Source organism: Siniperca chuatsi, linkage group LG13, assembly GCF_020085105.1.
Source record: "Siniperca chuatsi isolate FFG_IHB_CAS linkage group LG13, ASM2008510v1, whole genome shotgun sequence".
NCBI classification, from domain to species: Eukaryota; Metazoa; Chordata; class Actinopteri; order Centrarchiformes; family Sinipercidae; genus Siniperca; species Siniperca chuatsi.
This window is the reverse complement of record NC_058054.1, coordinates 11226860-11245206: the sequence shown is the minus strand read 5'-3', so window position 1 is coordinate 11245206 and position 18347 is coordinate 11226860. Positions and strand designations below refer to the sequence as shown.

Sequence of the window (18347 nt, the reverse complement as noted above, 5' to 3'; positions counted from 1 at the left end):
AAGGCTGTTGGGTGAGAGAAAAGCAGCCACAGGTTAGATGCAAAAAATGTCAACAGTTGTAAACAAGCACAAAATCAACTATATTCACAATTTCAGCAATTGTTAATAAGCATGGAAGAAGTCATTCGCTGCAGAAAGGCTGCACAAAGAATACTCCTTTTCTTCGTTTTCTAACACTTAAAGAGCTAGGGCAATGACTGAGGTCAATTTAAATGCTTTTCACCTTTTTTTAGGTGTACAATCTATGATAATAATGAAATACTTTGGAGAAAAGTAGATGTATTTTCCTGTTGTGTCACAGCATGCAGATCCAGATCTAGGGTGGTTGAATTAGCTAGCCTTGGGATCTAAGCACCTGCATTCAAGTATTTTTGTGTACAACAGTATTGATTTTTTTCAAAGACAAGCACATATAATCAGTGACAGTTTGACACAATCATCAGTATTCCCATGACATATACAGTAAAGGTACAGACTGCTAGTGTTAACAATTCTTTACTTCAGTCAATGACAGATAGAAAATTGGTAACAATAACTCAGATGTGTGCTGCATACCCTTGTCCCTCCTTCTCCCTTCATACATAGCACAAATCCTGTCTTGTATTTGCTGATACAGTTGTTTCTAGGTCCTCAAAAGAATAGTAAAACACCATCAACAACAACAACAACAACAGAACAGGGACAAGAAAACTGAAAGACCTATGCAGGTGTGAGAAGAGAGCGAATAATGATGATAAATAGTGATGATTCTGGAGAGAGAGAGAAATAATGGTTACCTGTAGTTACTCCTGAATACCATATGTTCTTGGACGAAGAAGAACAGAATCTATCACTTCCCCAGGTGGTGTGAATAAGATGACTTCAGGACTGTCAGGTCCTGTTGTCCTAATTAAATCATGTCTGATCTGTGATGGAAAAGACGACAACTGGGACACTATCCTTGGAGTTAAGAAGCACTGGCAGAAAGCCTGTGTTGAAATTAATGAACAGGAAAATCGGATTTATGGATTGTTTCCAACTTTGTGCTGTCAGTTTCACAGCAAAGACTGTTTTGTAAATGTTTTTGAACAATTTGTTGTCAATCTTTAGTTTTACCTGAGAAACATGTTAGACTTGACATGCTTTATTGTTTAACAAAGATAAAACAATTATTTTGTTATCAACAGGGATATATAACCTTACTAAGTATTAGCCATAGACTTGACTTGATTTGGGGGTTTTTGTCATAAAAACATACACACTTGACACACAAACATTTTGAACTCATCCATTTGCAGTTTAATAAGGGATTGCAGTTATGGAAAGCACTCCCACCGGGGGGTTCATCCTTAGTTATTTATATATCAAGTGCAGCCACATGTCAAAACTGTCATCTTCCATAGATTTAGTATTGCATTTCTATAATGTTGAGAGACTTGAAAGAGACACTTAAAGTGTCTCTTGAAGTGAGAACCCTGATGTTTAGTGGGTCAAGCTAAAAAAAATGCTGGATCCTACATTTCCCATAATGCAACGTTGTAGCATTTTTCATTAGACGCCCATGTTTTTCAAACTTCACAGCTCTAGTTTGTAATGTAGGACTTCTGTTAAAAGTGTTTGATAAAATCTTTAGTCTCCAAGTCCATTATTCGGACTTTCGAGAGTCTGAAAAATAACCTTGCAGCTTTTTTTTTTTAAGGCTTGGTAGAGTACTGAATGGTTTGAATGTATTGGTGCATTTCATTTATAAAATTTTCTGTCGATGTGGAACTTTGCTAAGAGTTGTAAGATAATACTGTTTTTGTTCTGAACTGCAGACATTATGAAAACCAAACAGCACATCTTTATATAGTAATGAAAACTGAACAGAAATGTTGCTACGATGTTTTGCAAATTATGTTCTGTTGCATAGCATCAATGGAGAAGGTTGACACAGACATCTCTAGATTAGTTTGTAATTAAGTATCTTAAGGTCCAAACTTTTCCTCTTGGTTTTCTTCTGAGGAAAACCTTCCCAGATCATTTATTACACATGGAATGATGACAATGTTGCTCTGAAAGAAGGATCTGATCCTTCTGTTCTAGGTTGATGGACTAGTTAAAAAACACATTTTCCTTTCTATATTTTTCTACAACTGTTGAGTAGTACCTCGTCATTACCACCTGTAATCCATATTTAGTTTCAGGATAAACTCTATGTAGTATCTCATATGACACCTCCATGTTTGTAATTCCATGCTTAGCACAAATTTTCCAAGCTTTATGCAATTGTATTTCATTGAAGTAAGTTGACCTTTGATAATGGAGAGACAACGCTTTTGAGTTTATTTCTAATAAGTGTGTTATTACATTTTTCTTTTACAGTGTTAATTTCTCCCAATAATATATAATTAACTAATTCCTTTAAATCAGTACAAAGGCATATACCACCATAATCTCTTAAAAGTAAAACACTAAAAAACAAATGCCTTTAGACACTGCATCACACACAACAATATTCTCTTTTGGTTCAACTAGTGTTTGGAAATTGTGTAGAAAATCTTTGTAGGAGTAGATGTCCATTCTTAACCTATAACTGGGTTATTAGATGGGTTTTATAAAAAAAAGTGTTTTTGTTTTTCCACAGAATTTATTTGTGGGGTGGAAAATTGTGATTGCACACAAGCAACCAAGCTGATAGTGTTTACCTATGGAAATGTGAAAGTTTAACAGGGACTTAATCAACAGAGAAGTCTCTTTTTAACATACTGTGGTCTTGACTCATACACAACAACAAGAGTGACATCTAGCGTCCACTACGCGCGCTGCAGGTAGCGCTCACAGGTGGGACGCAGCCTTCTAGGACGCATTCGGTTACAATACTCACGCCTCTAAGGACTTAGCTGGAAACCTTTTTATTCTGTATATACTGCATTGTGAATCATAACCCATGTTGTTATTACTATCTGCGGTAACCGATGTGGATTAAATAAACATTTTTGGTAAAGCCGTCACTGTGAAATCGTTTCAGCAAGGTGAAGAAGAGATATAACCGAACGCAGCCCTCCAGTCCCCCGGTCACATGCTAGTCAAGCTCGATCAGCTGACATCACCCAGCTTCTGCTTTTGATGCTCCTTCTCCATCGGCTGATAGCGCGTCTTTAAACAGCATTATTTCGTTATCGTAGCGTTACTGGCGTCAAATATTATATTTGAGCCTCGGAGATCTCGCGGATCCAGCAGGTTGCACCGCCGGATAGATGCTGCTAGAGTGGATGATGAACGGACACGCTATTCTGTATACGGGGGTCACTTTGGCCTTCTGGAGTACCATACTCATCGTCGGTAAGATTATATTTTACCTGAACATTAGGCAGAATGCTGGAATTAGTGAATGACATCGTTAATTTCCTTGACTTGTGCAACAATTACAGTGTAGTGAGTCGTTCTTTCTTCATGGAAAAACGTATTTTTTGCGTTTGACAGCTATGTTTGGGGACCTGGCTAAATCATGGGACTAGAGTGGTTGCGGCTGTTTCCATTTTGTTTGCTAGCTACTACTGGTAGGTTAATTTGCAAACTGGAAATAAGGTTATTCATGCACGGTCGTAGTTAGTACTCTGAAGACGCCGAAACACAATTTCGTGCTGAGTATTATGAAAATTGAATGTATTTACATTTAAGACAAGCGACCCGATCTTGCATCCAAGTTAGCTAGCAGTTCGCTAGCATTTAACGCTACTGAACGTTAAGCTAATGTCAGGTAACGCTAGCTCGTAGCTAACCTCCTTACAGCGGAAATGTCAGAGGTTCAAACGTTGGACAACAGTGTTTGCGGTTTATGTTGACTAGTTTCAGACTTTGTTTGGTGGGAGTTATGATGGGATACCGGGTTGCTCTTCTTTCATTGATTTAAGTCATTTAATTTAGCCAAGCTAACTGTAGCTGTTCGTGTGCACAGCTGGCTGATATGAAACGATCCTAAACAGGAACTGCAGCAGTTTTCACGTGATAGTGAGCTTTCTCACCGAAGTTAGACCTTCTTTCCATGACTTTAGCACATCAATGTGACAGTGTTTCACACACGGTTCAGGGAAACAGTTTGTTAATGCAGTAAAATACTGTAAATGACTGTTCTAAAGGTCTCTCTCTTTCACATACATAAAGTTTACTTGTAAATATGCATCTGGATGACCATTTGTACACTTTTACATCATTTTTTTTGTTCCCACAGGTATCTGCTATACCATATTTGACCTTGGATTCCGCTTTGATGTGGCATGGTAAGCAATCTTGGCATAAAGCTACTGTCTGCAGGTTAATAAGCTCCATTTGGGGTAACTTTAGGACGAAACAATATCTAATTGTGGACTCAAACACTGGCCCAAACAGGACTAACCAAGCTCTTAGTAATTTTTCTTATTCTGTCTACAGGGTAAGATTTTCTGTTAATATTGTTGCTTGATTTGAAGTAGAGCTGTAACGATTAGTCGATTTAATTGAATGAAAGAAGTTTAATTGGCAACTATTTTGTTAATTGTTTAATTATTTCATCCATTTTTCAAGCCAAAATGCCAACTTTTCAGATGAGAGGATTTGCTGCTTTTTTGCCATGTATTATAGTCAATGAAATATCTTTTGAGTTTTGAACATTTGGTTGGACAAAAACAAACAATTTGAAGACTTAACTTTGTGCTCTAGGAATTTGTGATGGGCATTTTTCACAGTTTTATTTTGGCATTTTATTAACAATTAATCAATTGTAACAAGAAAATGAAAATAATCATTAGTTGCAGCCTTAATTTGAAGTCAGTCCACTTTTTCACTTGAATGCTTTGAGCCTTCAGTATTCCCTTGCAGAAAAGTAGATGTTGAAATTTGGGGCCGTTTAAAAGTTGTACCTAACAGACTTTAGTAGTAACAAAACTACGTTGACTTTTCCTAGATTGCGCAGTTGTGAGAATACTGCAGTACTGCCTTTTTTATAACAAATCGTTTCAGGCTGTTCAGTATAGCACAGTACTGTTGCTAAGTGTTTTGATATTGCTGTATATATGTATAAAAGATGATGAAAAACAAAAGTAATTTTGCCTTCAGAGACTTATCTCAACCTTGTTTTACTTACTTGTATGGTTATAATTATGGTTAGCCCATCTTTTTTGTATCATCCTAACTAATGACCAGATGTACATTTAATATTTATAGTTATAATGCAGTTATACCATATTGGCCATTTTAAGGCGTTTTAACCATTGTGCTGCAGTAAATAATGGAATACAAGGTTGCATTTTTAACAAAATCTGCTTTAGCAGATTATCGTTAATTCTAATTGGTTTGTACCCGCTGTATGTGTAAAACCAGTCCTCTTGCACAGCAAATTCTATCTTGAACTATCATTTATAATTCACATATGTAAAGACACAACATAAGGAAATTAGGAAAACCACTTTAACACATACTGATGTAACAAACAAATGATGCATAAATGTTTTGGTGCTTGCATGTACTTTTTCCTTTATAAAGTGTAGTCTTCATCAGCTGTGCCTTTTTGCTTGCAGGTTCCTGACAGAGACTTCTCCTTTCATGTGGGCCAGTCTGGGCATTGGCTTGGCCATCTCGCTGTCTGTGGTGGGAGCTGCCTGGTCAGTACCTGACACGCAACACAGTTTGTAGTATTTTAAATGTGTAAGCCAACAGGGTGGTTGTACGTGAAGGCTTAAAATGCTCCAATCTTTCATAAAATGATTTCCTCTTTCTTGAAATACTCAGGAAAGTAGATCTTGTGTAAATGTGGAACTAGAAAATCTTAGAATTAGCAACAGGAAAACTTGAGAATCTTTTGGATGGAGTTGTATTTCCTTTTAGGTTCTGAAATTAATTGGTGAATCAAAGGCTATAATGTCAGTTTTCCTCATACTACATTATAACAAAACCACTTTTGATGAGCTTGATTTCTACGTTTTACTGAAGGCATGAAGACTGCCAAGATGCATGAACACTAGGCACCTGCCCTTCAAAGAACATTGCAGAGAGACGGACAAAACAAACTAGCCAACTTTTTTCTCACCACTGAATCTGATTAAACTATTTGATCATATGCTTGGATTACAAATTAAGAATATTTCTTATATCTAAAGAAATGCAACAGGCACTGAACAGTTTGGCCTTGCTTTGCACTACTGTTGTCAACCCGTGGTCTTTTGCTTGTGAAAAAAAATATGAAGAAGCTGCACTAAATTGGTGAGATCATAGATTCGCCAGTGTGAACACCCAGTCAGAGAACTCTCTCTAACTGACTTCCTTTTGAGGAAGATTCAACAAGCAGATTTGGCTGAACAGTTGCAGATAAGGGCCAATTAGAGCCAACGGTGCGGGAGACACTGCAAAAACAACAGGCGAATGTCAGCCACAGACGGCTCACAACACCATTCAGCCGCTGTTGGCTCGGTGTTTCGTGGCGCAGACATGTTGTATCTACAGCAGGTAAAATAAGTATTGAACACGTCAACATTTTTCTCACTAAATATTTCTAAAAAAGGTGCTATTGACATGAAATTTTCACCAGATGTTGGCAACAACCCATGCAATCCACATATGCAAAGAAATCAAACCATTGATGTCCATAAATTAAGTTATGTATAATAATGTTAAATGACAGGTAAGTATTCAAAAAGTAATGAACATGCTTACTGAAATTCATTTAATACTTCGTACAAAAGCCTTTGTTGGTAATGCCTGCTTCAAGACGCCTCCTGTATGGAGAAACAAGTTGCATACATTGCTGAAGTGTGATTTTTAGCCCATTCTTCCACACAAACAGTCTTCAAATCTCTTCTATGACCTCTGATTTTAGTTCTTTCCATAGATTTTCAATTGGATTCAAGTCAGATGATTGGCCGGGCCATTCTAGCAGCTTTGTTTTCTCTCTGAAACCAATTGAGTTTCCTTGGCTGTGTGTTTGGGATCATTATCTTGCTGAAATGTCCACCCTCGTTTCATCTTTATCATCCTGGTAGATGGCAGCAGATTATCATCAAGAATGTCGCTGTACATTTTTCCATTCATCCTTCCTTCAATTATATGAAGTTTGCCAGTACCGTATGCTGAAAAACAGTCCCACACCATGAGGTTTCCACCTCCAAACTTCACTGTTATGGTGTTTTGGAGGTGATGTGCAGTACCATTTCTCCTCCAAACATGGAGTGTATTATGGCATCCAAAGAGTTCAATTTTGGTCTCATCTGACAGGTCTATATTCTCCCAGTATGTCACAGGCTTGTCAAAATGTTGTCCAGCAAACTTTAAACGAGCTTCAACATGCCTTTTCTTCAGTAATGGAGTCTTGTGTGGTGAGCATACATACAGGCCATGTCGGTTGAGTGCATTACTTATCGTTTTCTTTGAAACAATTGTACCTGCTAATTCCAGGTCCTTCTGAAGCTGTCCACAAGTGGTCCTTGGCTTCTGATAATTCTTTTCACTCCTCTGTCAGAAGTCTTGCGAGGAGCACCTGGTCGTGGCCGGTTTATGGTGAAATGATGTTCTTTCTACTTCCAGATTATGGCCCCAACAGTGCTCACTGGAACATTCAGAAGTTTTGAAAACCTTCTGTAACCAATGCCATCAGTATGTCTTGCAACAATAAGGTTGCGACGGTCTTGAGAGAGCTCTTTGCTTTTACCCATCATGAGATGTTTCTTCTGTGACACCTTGGTAATGAGTCACCTTTTTACAGGCCATCAGTTGGGACTGAACCAGCTGATTTTAATTTGCACTGACAAGGGGCAGGATTGCTTTCTAATTACTGAATGCCTTTTTGCACCTCCCTTTCTTCGTGTGTTCAATACTTTTTCCCTGTGTCATTTAACATTATAACGCATAACTTAATTTATGGACATCTATGGTTTGATTTCTTTGCATGTGTGGATTTCATGAGTTGTTACCAACATCTGTTGAAAATTTCATGTCAAAAGCACCTTTAGAAATATATTTACTGAGAAAAATGGTGACGTGTTCAATACTTATTTTACCTGCTGTAGATAGTGACTAAATGTAATGTAGCTGGATTACGTTTACACATGACACTATAATTACATCTCTGATCTACATGTTGAATATCTCATTTCATCATTAGATGGGCATGATGCACATTACTTCCTCTTGTAATATTTACATTTACTTTAGTTGGCCCTATTATCATCATTATTATTATTAATATAATAATAATAATAATAATATCATCATCATTATCTTGGGTCAGATTGTAAAGAGGGACTTTTACAGGGTGTTTGGTTGTGTGCTTAGTTGTCCTCGAGTTGCTGTTAAGTCCCCAAATCTGCTACAAACTTTCATTATTTTATTAGATAATTATGATACTTTGATGATTAAAAAAAAAAGGAATCTCAAACAATTGTTAGTTACCTGCCAAAATAAGTAGTTTATTGAGCTGAAATTAACTGTAATCTGAAGTGTCATGAGTGTTTTCCAGAATAGTGGTGGAAGAAAAATAGATAAGTTATTTTTTAGTTATGCTAGTTAATCCTTTCTTATCACCCTGTAGTTTTCTATCATGGTATAGATGTCGTGCTGATTGTTGTTTTTGTTTTCCAGGGGGATCTACATCACTGGCTCAAGCATCATTGGTGGTGGTGTCAAGGCTCCACGCATCAAAACCAAGAATTTGGTCAGGTAGGCTCATTCAAGAACAAAAACGTTCAGTTCCATTCTGTCCAATTCTCCTCCATTTTATTCTATTTTATATTTTTTGTATTTGATTTACTGTATTTTAGTTATAGTTAGATATGTATTTTTTCCTTTTTTTAAATGTACTTTTTTCTTCCCCTAGACCCCTACCTTATTTTGTGATTTGTGATTTATGTGAAGTAGCTGCTGTACCACTGCAATTTCCCTTTGGCATTAGTAAAGTACTCCGTCCTTCCTTCCTGAAACCTATAGGCTGCGTAGTATTATCCAGTTGAACGTACTTGAATATTGCTGCTAAATGAAGAAGTTTGTAATTGCATTCCTCATGGAGAAATGTAGTAGCCAATTAATACCAGAAAGCCATATCAAAACCTCAGTAAAGACTTCTCAAATTAGAACTGCAGCTTTTTATTAGTATCATGTATCTACATAATCTGTTCAGTGCATCCTAAATAAATACACTTTCACTAAAATTAGCAGTATCCTGAGTCCTGCTCTCACTGGCCTTCCCAACACTTTGTAGCCAGTGAATGAGCATCCATGAGTTGACTGTCAGGGTAGCCATTGAATTACAGTTTCACCAAGCCTCCATGACCACAGTTAGTTACTGTTAGTCCACAGCAGCACTTTGTGTGGTGACTTGGGAGAACAAGCTGACAATTTCACTTCTCTTACTTTGTTTCTGTTTTTTATGCCTCCCTCCAGCATCATCTTCTGTGAAGCTGTAGCCATCTATGGGATCATCATGGCCATTGTAATCAGCAACATGGCTGAGGTAGGCAATAAGCATTTTTGTCATCAAGAAAAATGTGCAGCATTATCTATTTTGTCTTTAGAGGGGAATTTCAGACAGGGGTACTATACAGGGAACAGCACAGCCATAAATTAAAGCATTATACATACGAGACAGAAAGAAGTCCAATATGATTTCAACAACAGAGCAAGGATGGTTGTTTGGTTCTAAAAATAATCTTTTTCATCTTTTTCTAGAACTTCAGTGGAACAACTCCTGAGACCATCGGGGCAAGGAACTACCAAGCTGGTAAGAAAACAGACATTAAGCTACCAAATGCAAGACATAAAAGAAACGGAAGTTTTCTCATTTTTAATACACATGAATTTAATTTAGACAATGACTCTTCCATCTGGAAAAAGGTTATGTTATATAATGACAATCTTCGTTACTAATATTCGTTACTAATGTTTGCAAACATTAATGAAAATGTTAAGGTACTTGCAGCATTCAATTTAAATAAATATTAAATATGTATTGCTCAATACATTTACAAAATCTAATTACCTTTGACAGATCTATTAACATGTATAGACGCCAAATTAAATTCACTAAAAAAGAATATTAGGCATGAAAAGCTAGTAACAATTCAAAGATTAAAGAAATTCGTATTTTAAGAAGCTTCAAGATTGACTTTCAAATTAAATAGCATCAACTCTTGCTGTCTAATTTCCAAACCTGACGGAGAATTAGGTTTTTGTGGCCAGTTCCACTGTGGATTAGTCATGGAGGTCTCTGACTCATTTGATTTGCGTCCTACTAGGTTACTCCATGTTTGGAGCTGGTCTGACTGTGGGCTTTTCCAACCTCTTCTGTGGCATCTGTGTCGGCATCGTGGGCAGCGGAGCAGCATTGGCAGACGCACAGAACGCCAGCCTCTTCGTGAAGATCCTCATTGTGGAAATCTTTGGCAGTGCTATTGGCCTGTTTGGTGTCATTGTAGCCATTCTGCAGGTGAATGAGACAGGCTGCTTTTTTATGTCTTTACAGTCTTTCCTTTTTCCTTTTCAGAGGAGGAAACTATTCCTTTTGTTGTTGACCACTGTTGCAGACTTGTGCAAGAAGAAATGTCATTGCGAAGATAGTCATTATTTTCACAAAAGTCTAGATGGATCTATGTTATGTAGATGTGATATATCTGAAATTCTGTAATAACTGGTTTCTTTTTTTCTCCCCCAGACGTCGAAGGTAAAGATGGGCGACTAGAAGATGCATTCACACGCTGAGAAGATAAAGACACTGCTGGAAAATTAGATGGATTATTGTGTAAATACATCGTAAATTATTTAAATGTCTCTATTTGCCTGGTATTGTTTTTAACCATCATTCATGCAAGAGTGGTACGTGCACACCGTACTGTCTTGTCTCGAGAGAAACATGAATGTTGAATACAAAAACTGGAAAAAAAATCACCAGTTTCGTGTGCATTTCTTGCACCTGAAATAAATGAGTGATCCTTGTATCTCCAGCAGTTCAGCTTGGTGAGTAGTACAAGCAGAATGTACATGTTTAAAAAGATTATGAATCTGTTTCCTAACACGAGCCAGTCTGCAGTCTTGAGAGCTGTGAAGGCAACTTGCAGCCGTATCACATGGATTGAATTGCTCTCTAAATTTAAGGATAGGTTCATACAAGTTGGGGCAGTTTCATGACCACTCTTGGATGAATGATGAGTTAAAAATTACACTAGAGTATTTGAAAATATTTGTGTGTGCGTGTGTGTGTGTATGCTGGACACGTGATCTTTTTCTTTTTTTCCCCCCTGTGACGCATGAGGGTGTTTACCATTGTGTTTATTACTGTAGCCTGGTCTGTCAGTTTCTTGTTTTTGTAACTGTTATTTGCAAATAAGCAAGTGGTCCTTAATCCACGCTGTGGCCCAAATACAGTATTTGTTAGGTCTCCTGCTGTGGAAGTGACAGAATCTGTGAAGTTTTGAATTAGAGTACTGATCAGGAATCATTAGTAAGGTCACTGGAAAGTTGGATGTGCTCTTTGGGGGGCCAAATAGAGTCGGATCACAGCAGCAGATCTGCTCTAAATATGTCACCCTGTCATTCATTTCCTTACTTCCCAAAAACGTTATGGAACTAAAGACGTCCACATTTCAAACCCATGAGCCTCCTGAACATAGCTGCCAGCCATAACTTCCTTGTTTTCCCCCGGAGTCTCGTCTACGTTTCGAGTTTTAATCAGGTTGTGATCCTTTTCAGTAGTTTTTACAAAGAGGGATTGGACATGAAAGTGGATTATTCAGTGGTGACTAGAAGGAAGCCAAAAGACTGTGGATACCCAGAATACTTTTCTTTTAAGAGACACCTTGTCCAAAGTGTGACCATAGCATGAAGCTGGCTTTTAGGAAACCCAACATGTGTCAGGTCACAAGTAAACAGTCAAAATTGCTATCCTCTTTCTCAAGTATTACCATAGACCGGAAGGAGGAATTTATTTTAGAGAGCACCTCAGTTACTAGTATTAGCTTAGACTCAATAGTAACTGTTAATATTTGCTGTAGCATCACCATCATTGTAGTAGAGGTCTTTAGGGAAAATAATTTTGTAGACTGGTCCTCTGACTTTGTTTTTATGTCATCTCTGGTGGTCTGGCTCCCAAAACTCAAGATAAAAACTATGGACTCCATTACATAATCAAACAACTTTATGGATACAGATTTTTAAATATCCTTATTTTACACAAAAATCTTTATATTTCTTTATTTTTTATTAAAGGGTGTTGTTTTGAATGTACATCTTAACATGTTAGCTGTTCGTCTGTGTTCCCAAATTATTTTCTAACATTCCTTTAAAGAGGCTTAATGTGTGTGTAAAGCTTAGTCTTGTGTTTGGGTAGAGTTTGAATGACAAAATTGGACTCTTGCTACATCACAACAAACCCATCACCAAATCTTCAAAGCATGTACTTTTTAATCAGCTGGTAGCTGTGCAGCATTTCAGCTGTTTCCTATTGATGCTGACTTGTAAATCAGGGTGAACCTTTGGCTGCCAGCTGACAGAAGAATCAAGTTGATGTGGGCACTGAGTGGAAAATGCTTGTATGGAAACACATTTGGTAACACTTTCTGTTCATCATTCCACAAGTTAAGATGACAGACCATGGCTAATTGTGAAACGTCTCAAAACTTTCCTGTAATTTTTCCCTTAACCCTCTTGTGGAGTTGTGAATGAGTATGAACATTGACTCTTAACATGAGGAAACTGGATTGTCTTTTAATATATCTAGACCTGGCCTCCCAAACGTGTCTAAGCAGCATGATGGTTTTATAACTAAACCAAGATGTAATGCAAAGATTCCTTTGGTAAACCAGGCTCTGCACCAAACCCCAGGCTTTCAGTGACTGTAGTTGGTACAGTGTGTGCATTATGTTGATGTGATGGTGATCAGAAAATACTCTTTGTTTTCGACATTGTGTATAATAATAATAACAAAAACAGATCGTCCTTCTGGCTTCATAAATGTCCTTGAGAAAATAAAATGGTCCAATCAAGATCTTTGCATTTGTTTCAGTTTTTTCAGTACCTATTCAATAACCAAGTCATCATAAAGAGTACTGTGTGTATGACTCAGGTCACTGACGCTTGTCTGTCTTCCTGCAGTGTTTACTTGCTTCCACTAGATGGCAGAGAAAAACCACAACATCTACTGATTTAACTGGTTCTGTACACTAAAAAACAGCTGAGGAAACAGTTAGGCTCACATCTCCTGTTATTATTCAATGTAATATTCATTTGTTGACTGGTGAAGCTGTTAACCTCAATTATAGTGTGAAATTTAATAAAACAGCAGAGCATCAGTGCAATTATTAGAATTCTATCTATCTGAAACTGTCATTATGCTTCTCAAATAAATCATTGTCCCTTTGCAGTTGACTGCAGAAAATCTCATAATATCCAGTAATTGAAACCATATTTGTAATTATCAGTGTTGTAGATGTTTTAGAATCAGTTCACATTAATGCAAAATGACTGGCTTACACTCATTTCAAAGAGACCATACTGAATAAACAACGTAATCTAATAAATAATCTAAAATCTAATGCACAAATTCAATTCAACCTAGGACCTGTAACCAATTTATCGACTAATTGAGTAAGAGAGGGCAGCTCTGCAATCTGTTAAAACAAACCTTTAAAATATGGACATTAAAGCCTAAAAAGCTCAAAATCTGTAAGAGGTCCATCTGCATTTGAATAAAAACTATAATGTAAGTTAGCATGTGTTATGTCTGTATATTTAAACAATTTTTAACAAACACCAAACCATTTTATCAAAGTGTCCCCGGATTTTACATTAACACCAAATGACTAATGGCTTATTCACAGTTTAAAGAAACAATCAACTTGATCTAAAATTGAATGACAAACAAAAAATATCTTAGTAAACCAGGACCCTATTTCTAATTGAAAAAAACAGCAAGTACAAAAATGTCACATAAAACCTTTAAAAACACGACTGCTTTAGGTTTAATAAACCCAAAATCTTGTAAGAAGTCTATCTGAGGTTAAACAAAACTCATAAGGTTGGGTTATCCTGCTTATGTCTGTATATTTAGAGAAATGTGTATTTATCTTGCCTGTTGAAGCACTTTATTACCATTTAGACAATTTTCAATAAATACCAAACCATATTTGTAAATATCATTGTGATGCCAGAAGAAACAAATAGAGTAAAAGTGTCTTAGTTATCTAAGACCATAATGATCAAATTTAAAATATGGTCATCAGAGATTAAAGAAAGACAAAATCTTGTAAGATGAAGATAGCATGTTTTCTGTTTAGACATTTAGACATTTTAATCTTTCCATACTGCCTTTGGAACATCTGTTATGAAGTGCAGTACAAATAAAATGAATTATTATTATTATTAAGTAATATTATTATCCCCCGTGTGTTCGTGGGTGGATTTCTGGGAAAAGCAGGTTATAAAATGACCAGATTCCCTTGTAACAGAGGAGCAGAATGAAAAGGAAAGCGCGTTTCTGGACCATCCGGGCTTCCGTAGGCAGCAGGAGCGAAGCAGCCACATCCTGAGAGCATCCTTTCCTTTGCTTTCTTATCATCCTCACCAAAACACAGCGGGATGACGGGAAATCATGAGGATAGCATCTCTTTACTCACCGGTTTGCGGTAGAATATCGTTACGGGTTACGTTAGCCGTTTGGCTAGCGTAATGCTACACAACATGAGGCTTTTTTCCTGATGAAGAGCACACATAATAGCCTGTCTGTGGAAACGAAAAGAATATAGTTACCCCTAGCAGAGCGAGCTGGGCTGAGCCTCTAGCTTTTTAGTGGGGTTTCTTTTTGTTTTGTCTTTTTTGTACAAATTAGCAACATTTTTAGCAGTAAAAAGCTCATTGACAGTTTATTTATTTGAATCTTTTTCCTCGGCTGATGTGAATGAAATCAGTGGTGCTCCAGTAAAGATGATGCACAGATAGAAGTGTTCGCTTGACAACATCAAGGTAGGTGCTGTATCTTCCTCCGGGACGCATTGTTTCATTCAGCATCGCATGCACGCTTTTCTTTGTTTCCATCCAGCCTCCATACATTTATCCCGCCATCCTGCAACCTTGTGCTTTTTTTTAAATCTGTGAATATTATGGGAATATGATCGCATGCACTGCCCTCTACCCCTCTTTTGTTATCATGCACATTTCCTCAAACTAGCAGCATCTTTACACCCGCCATACTAGGCTTCACTCAGCCTCCCTGCACTGTTCCTCTACAGTAAGTGAACCATCCCAGCATACAGACTGCTGAGAGGAACATTTAACCATGCTTTTGGGTTCAGTTTGGAGCTCTTAAAGCTTTTAAATCTACTTTTACTGTTTCTCTGAAATTGCTGGCACTATTTATTTATTTTCTTTTATCCAATATTAATGAAACGATGCAAAGTCAATGGACTACATCATCTCTTGTCTTATGGTCTGGTCACAGCACACTAAGAGCAAAGAGTACCAGTGTGCACAGCCGGCGTTACACTGGGGAAATGAGAGAGAAAGAAGAGGAGGAGGAGGCTCCTTCATCATGATGCTTAATCTAACCAGGCATTTACACAGAAGCTCTGTACCTAGACCATAATCCAGTGTGACATCTCTCTCATTTATGACACAGTATCTCTTTAGGGCTACTGCTATAGAGGCTATAGTAGCAAGTGGACTGGAACCACCACGCTTCGTGCTCTAACTAAGTTGTCCAGTGCAGAATGGCCTTTGGTGTAGTGAGTTTCGTCCAGTTTAAATTTTCTTTTTGATGCTATTGTACACAAGGCCATGTTTTATATTTTGGAGAGCTATTTAGTGAGTTTTGTTCATCCCAATTTCAGCCCAGGGTGATGTTAACAAATTGTCTAAATCTTAAAGATATTCAGTTTACTGTCACATAAAACAGGAGAAAAGCAGAAAATACACACAACTGAAATGAGGGAATGTTTGGTGTTTTTACTAGAAAAGTGACTGAAGCGATTAATAGATTATCAAATTGGTCAAAATAACTGATTATTTTTCCGTCAATCAACTACACTCCTCTTCCATAAACAGAGTAATCATCAAAAAAACACAATAATCATCTATTCAACTCGATGAACGAATAAATAATTCACAGATATTTTATGTGTAATGATCTGTATGCACTCTGTGTATCTCATGTGTGTGAATACAGCCTGGAAGAGAGTTTCCCACTTGACAAAACAATCTCTACTCAAGGAGTTCTGGAGCTTTTGACTGTATCACACGGTCCTCATCAGTAGATTGTGTGTGCTCAGTTGCCGTGGATTGATATGTCTTTTTCACTGAAGACATTTTGGAAAAGCAGGTGTAAATAATAACATTAATGACGACTGAATTCCATTCAGCTGCTTCAGTTTCAGGGTCCTGGTATTATGCAAACTGGCTCACTGTCACACTGTCATGGCTTACTGGGATGCTTAAATAGAACGGAGCCATCGTTAATGTTATTAGTAACACAATATCTGCTGCTGAGGACTGTGTGATACAGTTGAAAGCTCCAGAAGCTCCACAAGCAGGCAAGTGGACCTTGAGTGGTGATTGTTTTGTCAGTTGTTCTCAGTTGTTGTTTCCAAAGTCAAGAAAGAACTGTCAAGCTTAAGTTTCACACCATTTTCAGTAAACCAGTTCAGTATTGCTAAACACATATTTTAGTCCAGTTAAGTTCACTCATGTGCAGTGATATTGCAGAAACGTCTTTTTGCCATCTGTTGTGAAAACCTGTGTTATCTGTGACTTGACTCCAGGCTTATCAGATAGCAGAGACGGTTATGGTTATGGCATCAGGCTGTGTAATTACAGGTGGCAGGTGGTGCTTTTTTAATGATGTTTTTGTTTTGGTTAATTTCTATTATTTTGTGCGTGTGTGTGTTTCATGTTCTTATATCCCGGTGGGGACTTTAACCTGAATGCACACTAACCCATGGGGACTTGTGTCACTGTGGAGACAAAAATTGAGCGTTAAGACTTGGTTTTAGGGTACAGGTTACAATTAGGTTAGGGTAAGGGGCTAGGGAAATAATTATGTCAATAACTGCCCCCCACGGGGATAGTGAAACAAATGTGTGTGTGTGTGTGTGTGTGGTGGAGGACCTTCCTGCCGGTGTATAGGTGTGACTGTTTTCTGATGATTGGTTATCACATGATGTGTCCTTTTTAAAAAGAGACCATCCTGCTGTCATGCATGCTCTGATGAAAGCTTCATGCCAAAATGAATCAGCAAACCTAAAAAGACCCTGTGGTGATTCTTTTGCTGTTTTTATCCTGTGGAGTGCTGCCTTATTGTCCTGATTTTTTTGTTGTTGAGAAATACAGACATAGGTGGCAGGGTGGTCTCTGTGGTTAATCAGGCTAGCCTGGAGACAGAACGTCACAGGTTCAGTCAGGATTGCGCCAGCTATTTGTTAATTCCTTAATAAGTTTGTGTGTAAAGTCCTTCCTAAATGCTTTGTACGTTGCTAGGAAACATTTGTAAAGTACACAGGAAGTCACCTTGGCATCACAAACGGTCACATAACTGCCAAAACTATGTTTTAGCGATATATTAAACTTAACTTCCAATCCTTTGTAAATGTAGGTATGACTTTGTTTTATACATGCATACATGGAGAAATATGTGTTTCTGAGTTAGTTGTACTCTGGCACTTTAGAATGAGTGGGAAATATCTGATTATGCTAACCTAACTGATGCTATTTAGTCATTTAGTCTATTGTTATTAGCATAATGTTTTGTAATTTAAAAAGAATATTGTGTGTGTGTTTTTGTGAAATGTTATTTAAATCTTCCTAGTTTACATGAGTGTCAGGTTAGATAGGTTGACCATATTTCATCTCTTCAATCTAAATGTTAGCTCAGTTAGCTACGCAGCAGCTGGCAGTTACTGGGTGGAAAAATTTAGTAGCAACTAATCTGTATCTAAGAACTGGCTTGTGTGGTGCAACCTGTTTTCATTTTGTTATGTATAAATCTCCACTTAGTAAATACTAATAACTTGGCTAAATCTGCTCTACTATGCTGTTCCATGAGCTCTGACTGAGGGTTTATATATCTTTATGATAAGAAGAAACAACTCAGGACACCCTGTAAAAATGTTCTTTCAGCCCAAAACAGTAGCTTGGTTGGAGTGTTTGGATCAGCTTTGTGTAAATACTATGATCAGGTCCTTCACAGTCATTTCTCCTCTGTTCAGTCCTGCCGAGTGGAAGGTACCGCTGTAGATTAACTTGCTTCCATCTTTCATGAAGCTCAGTGAAGAGCAAACAGCATGTTTGGTTTCTCCAGCTTCGCTCATTCTCCTCACCTCGCTGGTCCTGACAGCAGCGGCTGCTGCAGATTCTTCTGATCGCTCTTCTCGTGTTGGGATTTGTTG

General features: G+C 37.6%; 2 protein-coding genes across 2 annotated transcripts in view; both read left to right on the top strand.

Moving 5' to 3' along the window:
- The first annotated feature begins 2829 nt into the window (after positions 1-2829).
- atp6v0b (ATPase H+ transporting V0 subunit b) lies at positions 2830-12959 on the top strand. Its single transcript, XM_044218877.1, has 8 exons — positions 2830-3303; positions 4193-4241; positions 5517-5600; positions 8569-8646; positions 9367-9436; positions 9652-9703; positions 10218-10408; positions 10634-12959. Exons 1-8 carry the CDS (start codon positions 3219-3221, stop codon positions 10658-10660), a joined length of 636 nt encoding a protein of 211 aa, XP_044074812.1. The 5' UTR covers positions 2830-3218; the 3' UTR covers positions 10661-12959.
- A 1450-nt stretch (positions 12960-14409) lies between these two features.
- b4galt2 (UDP-Gal:betaGlcNAc beta 1,4- galactosyltransferase, polypeptide 2) overlaps positions 14410-18347 on the top strand; it is a 174696-nt gene continuing 170758 nt past the window's right edge. The window contains exon 1 of the mRNA XM_044218874.1: positions 14410-14934. The gene's annotated coding sequence lies outside the window, so the exon portion shown is untranslated. The remainder of the gene's footprint in view (positions 14935-18347) is intronic.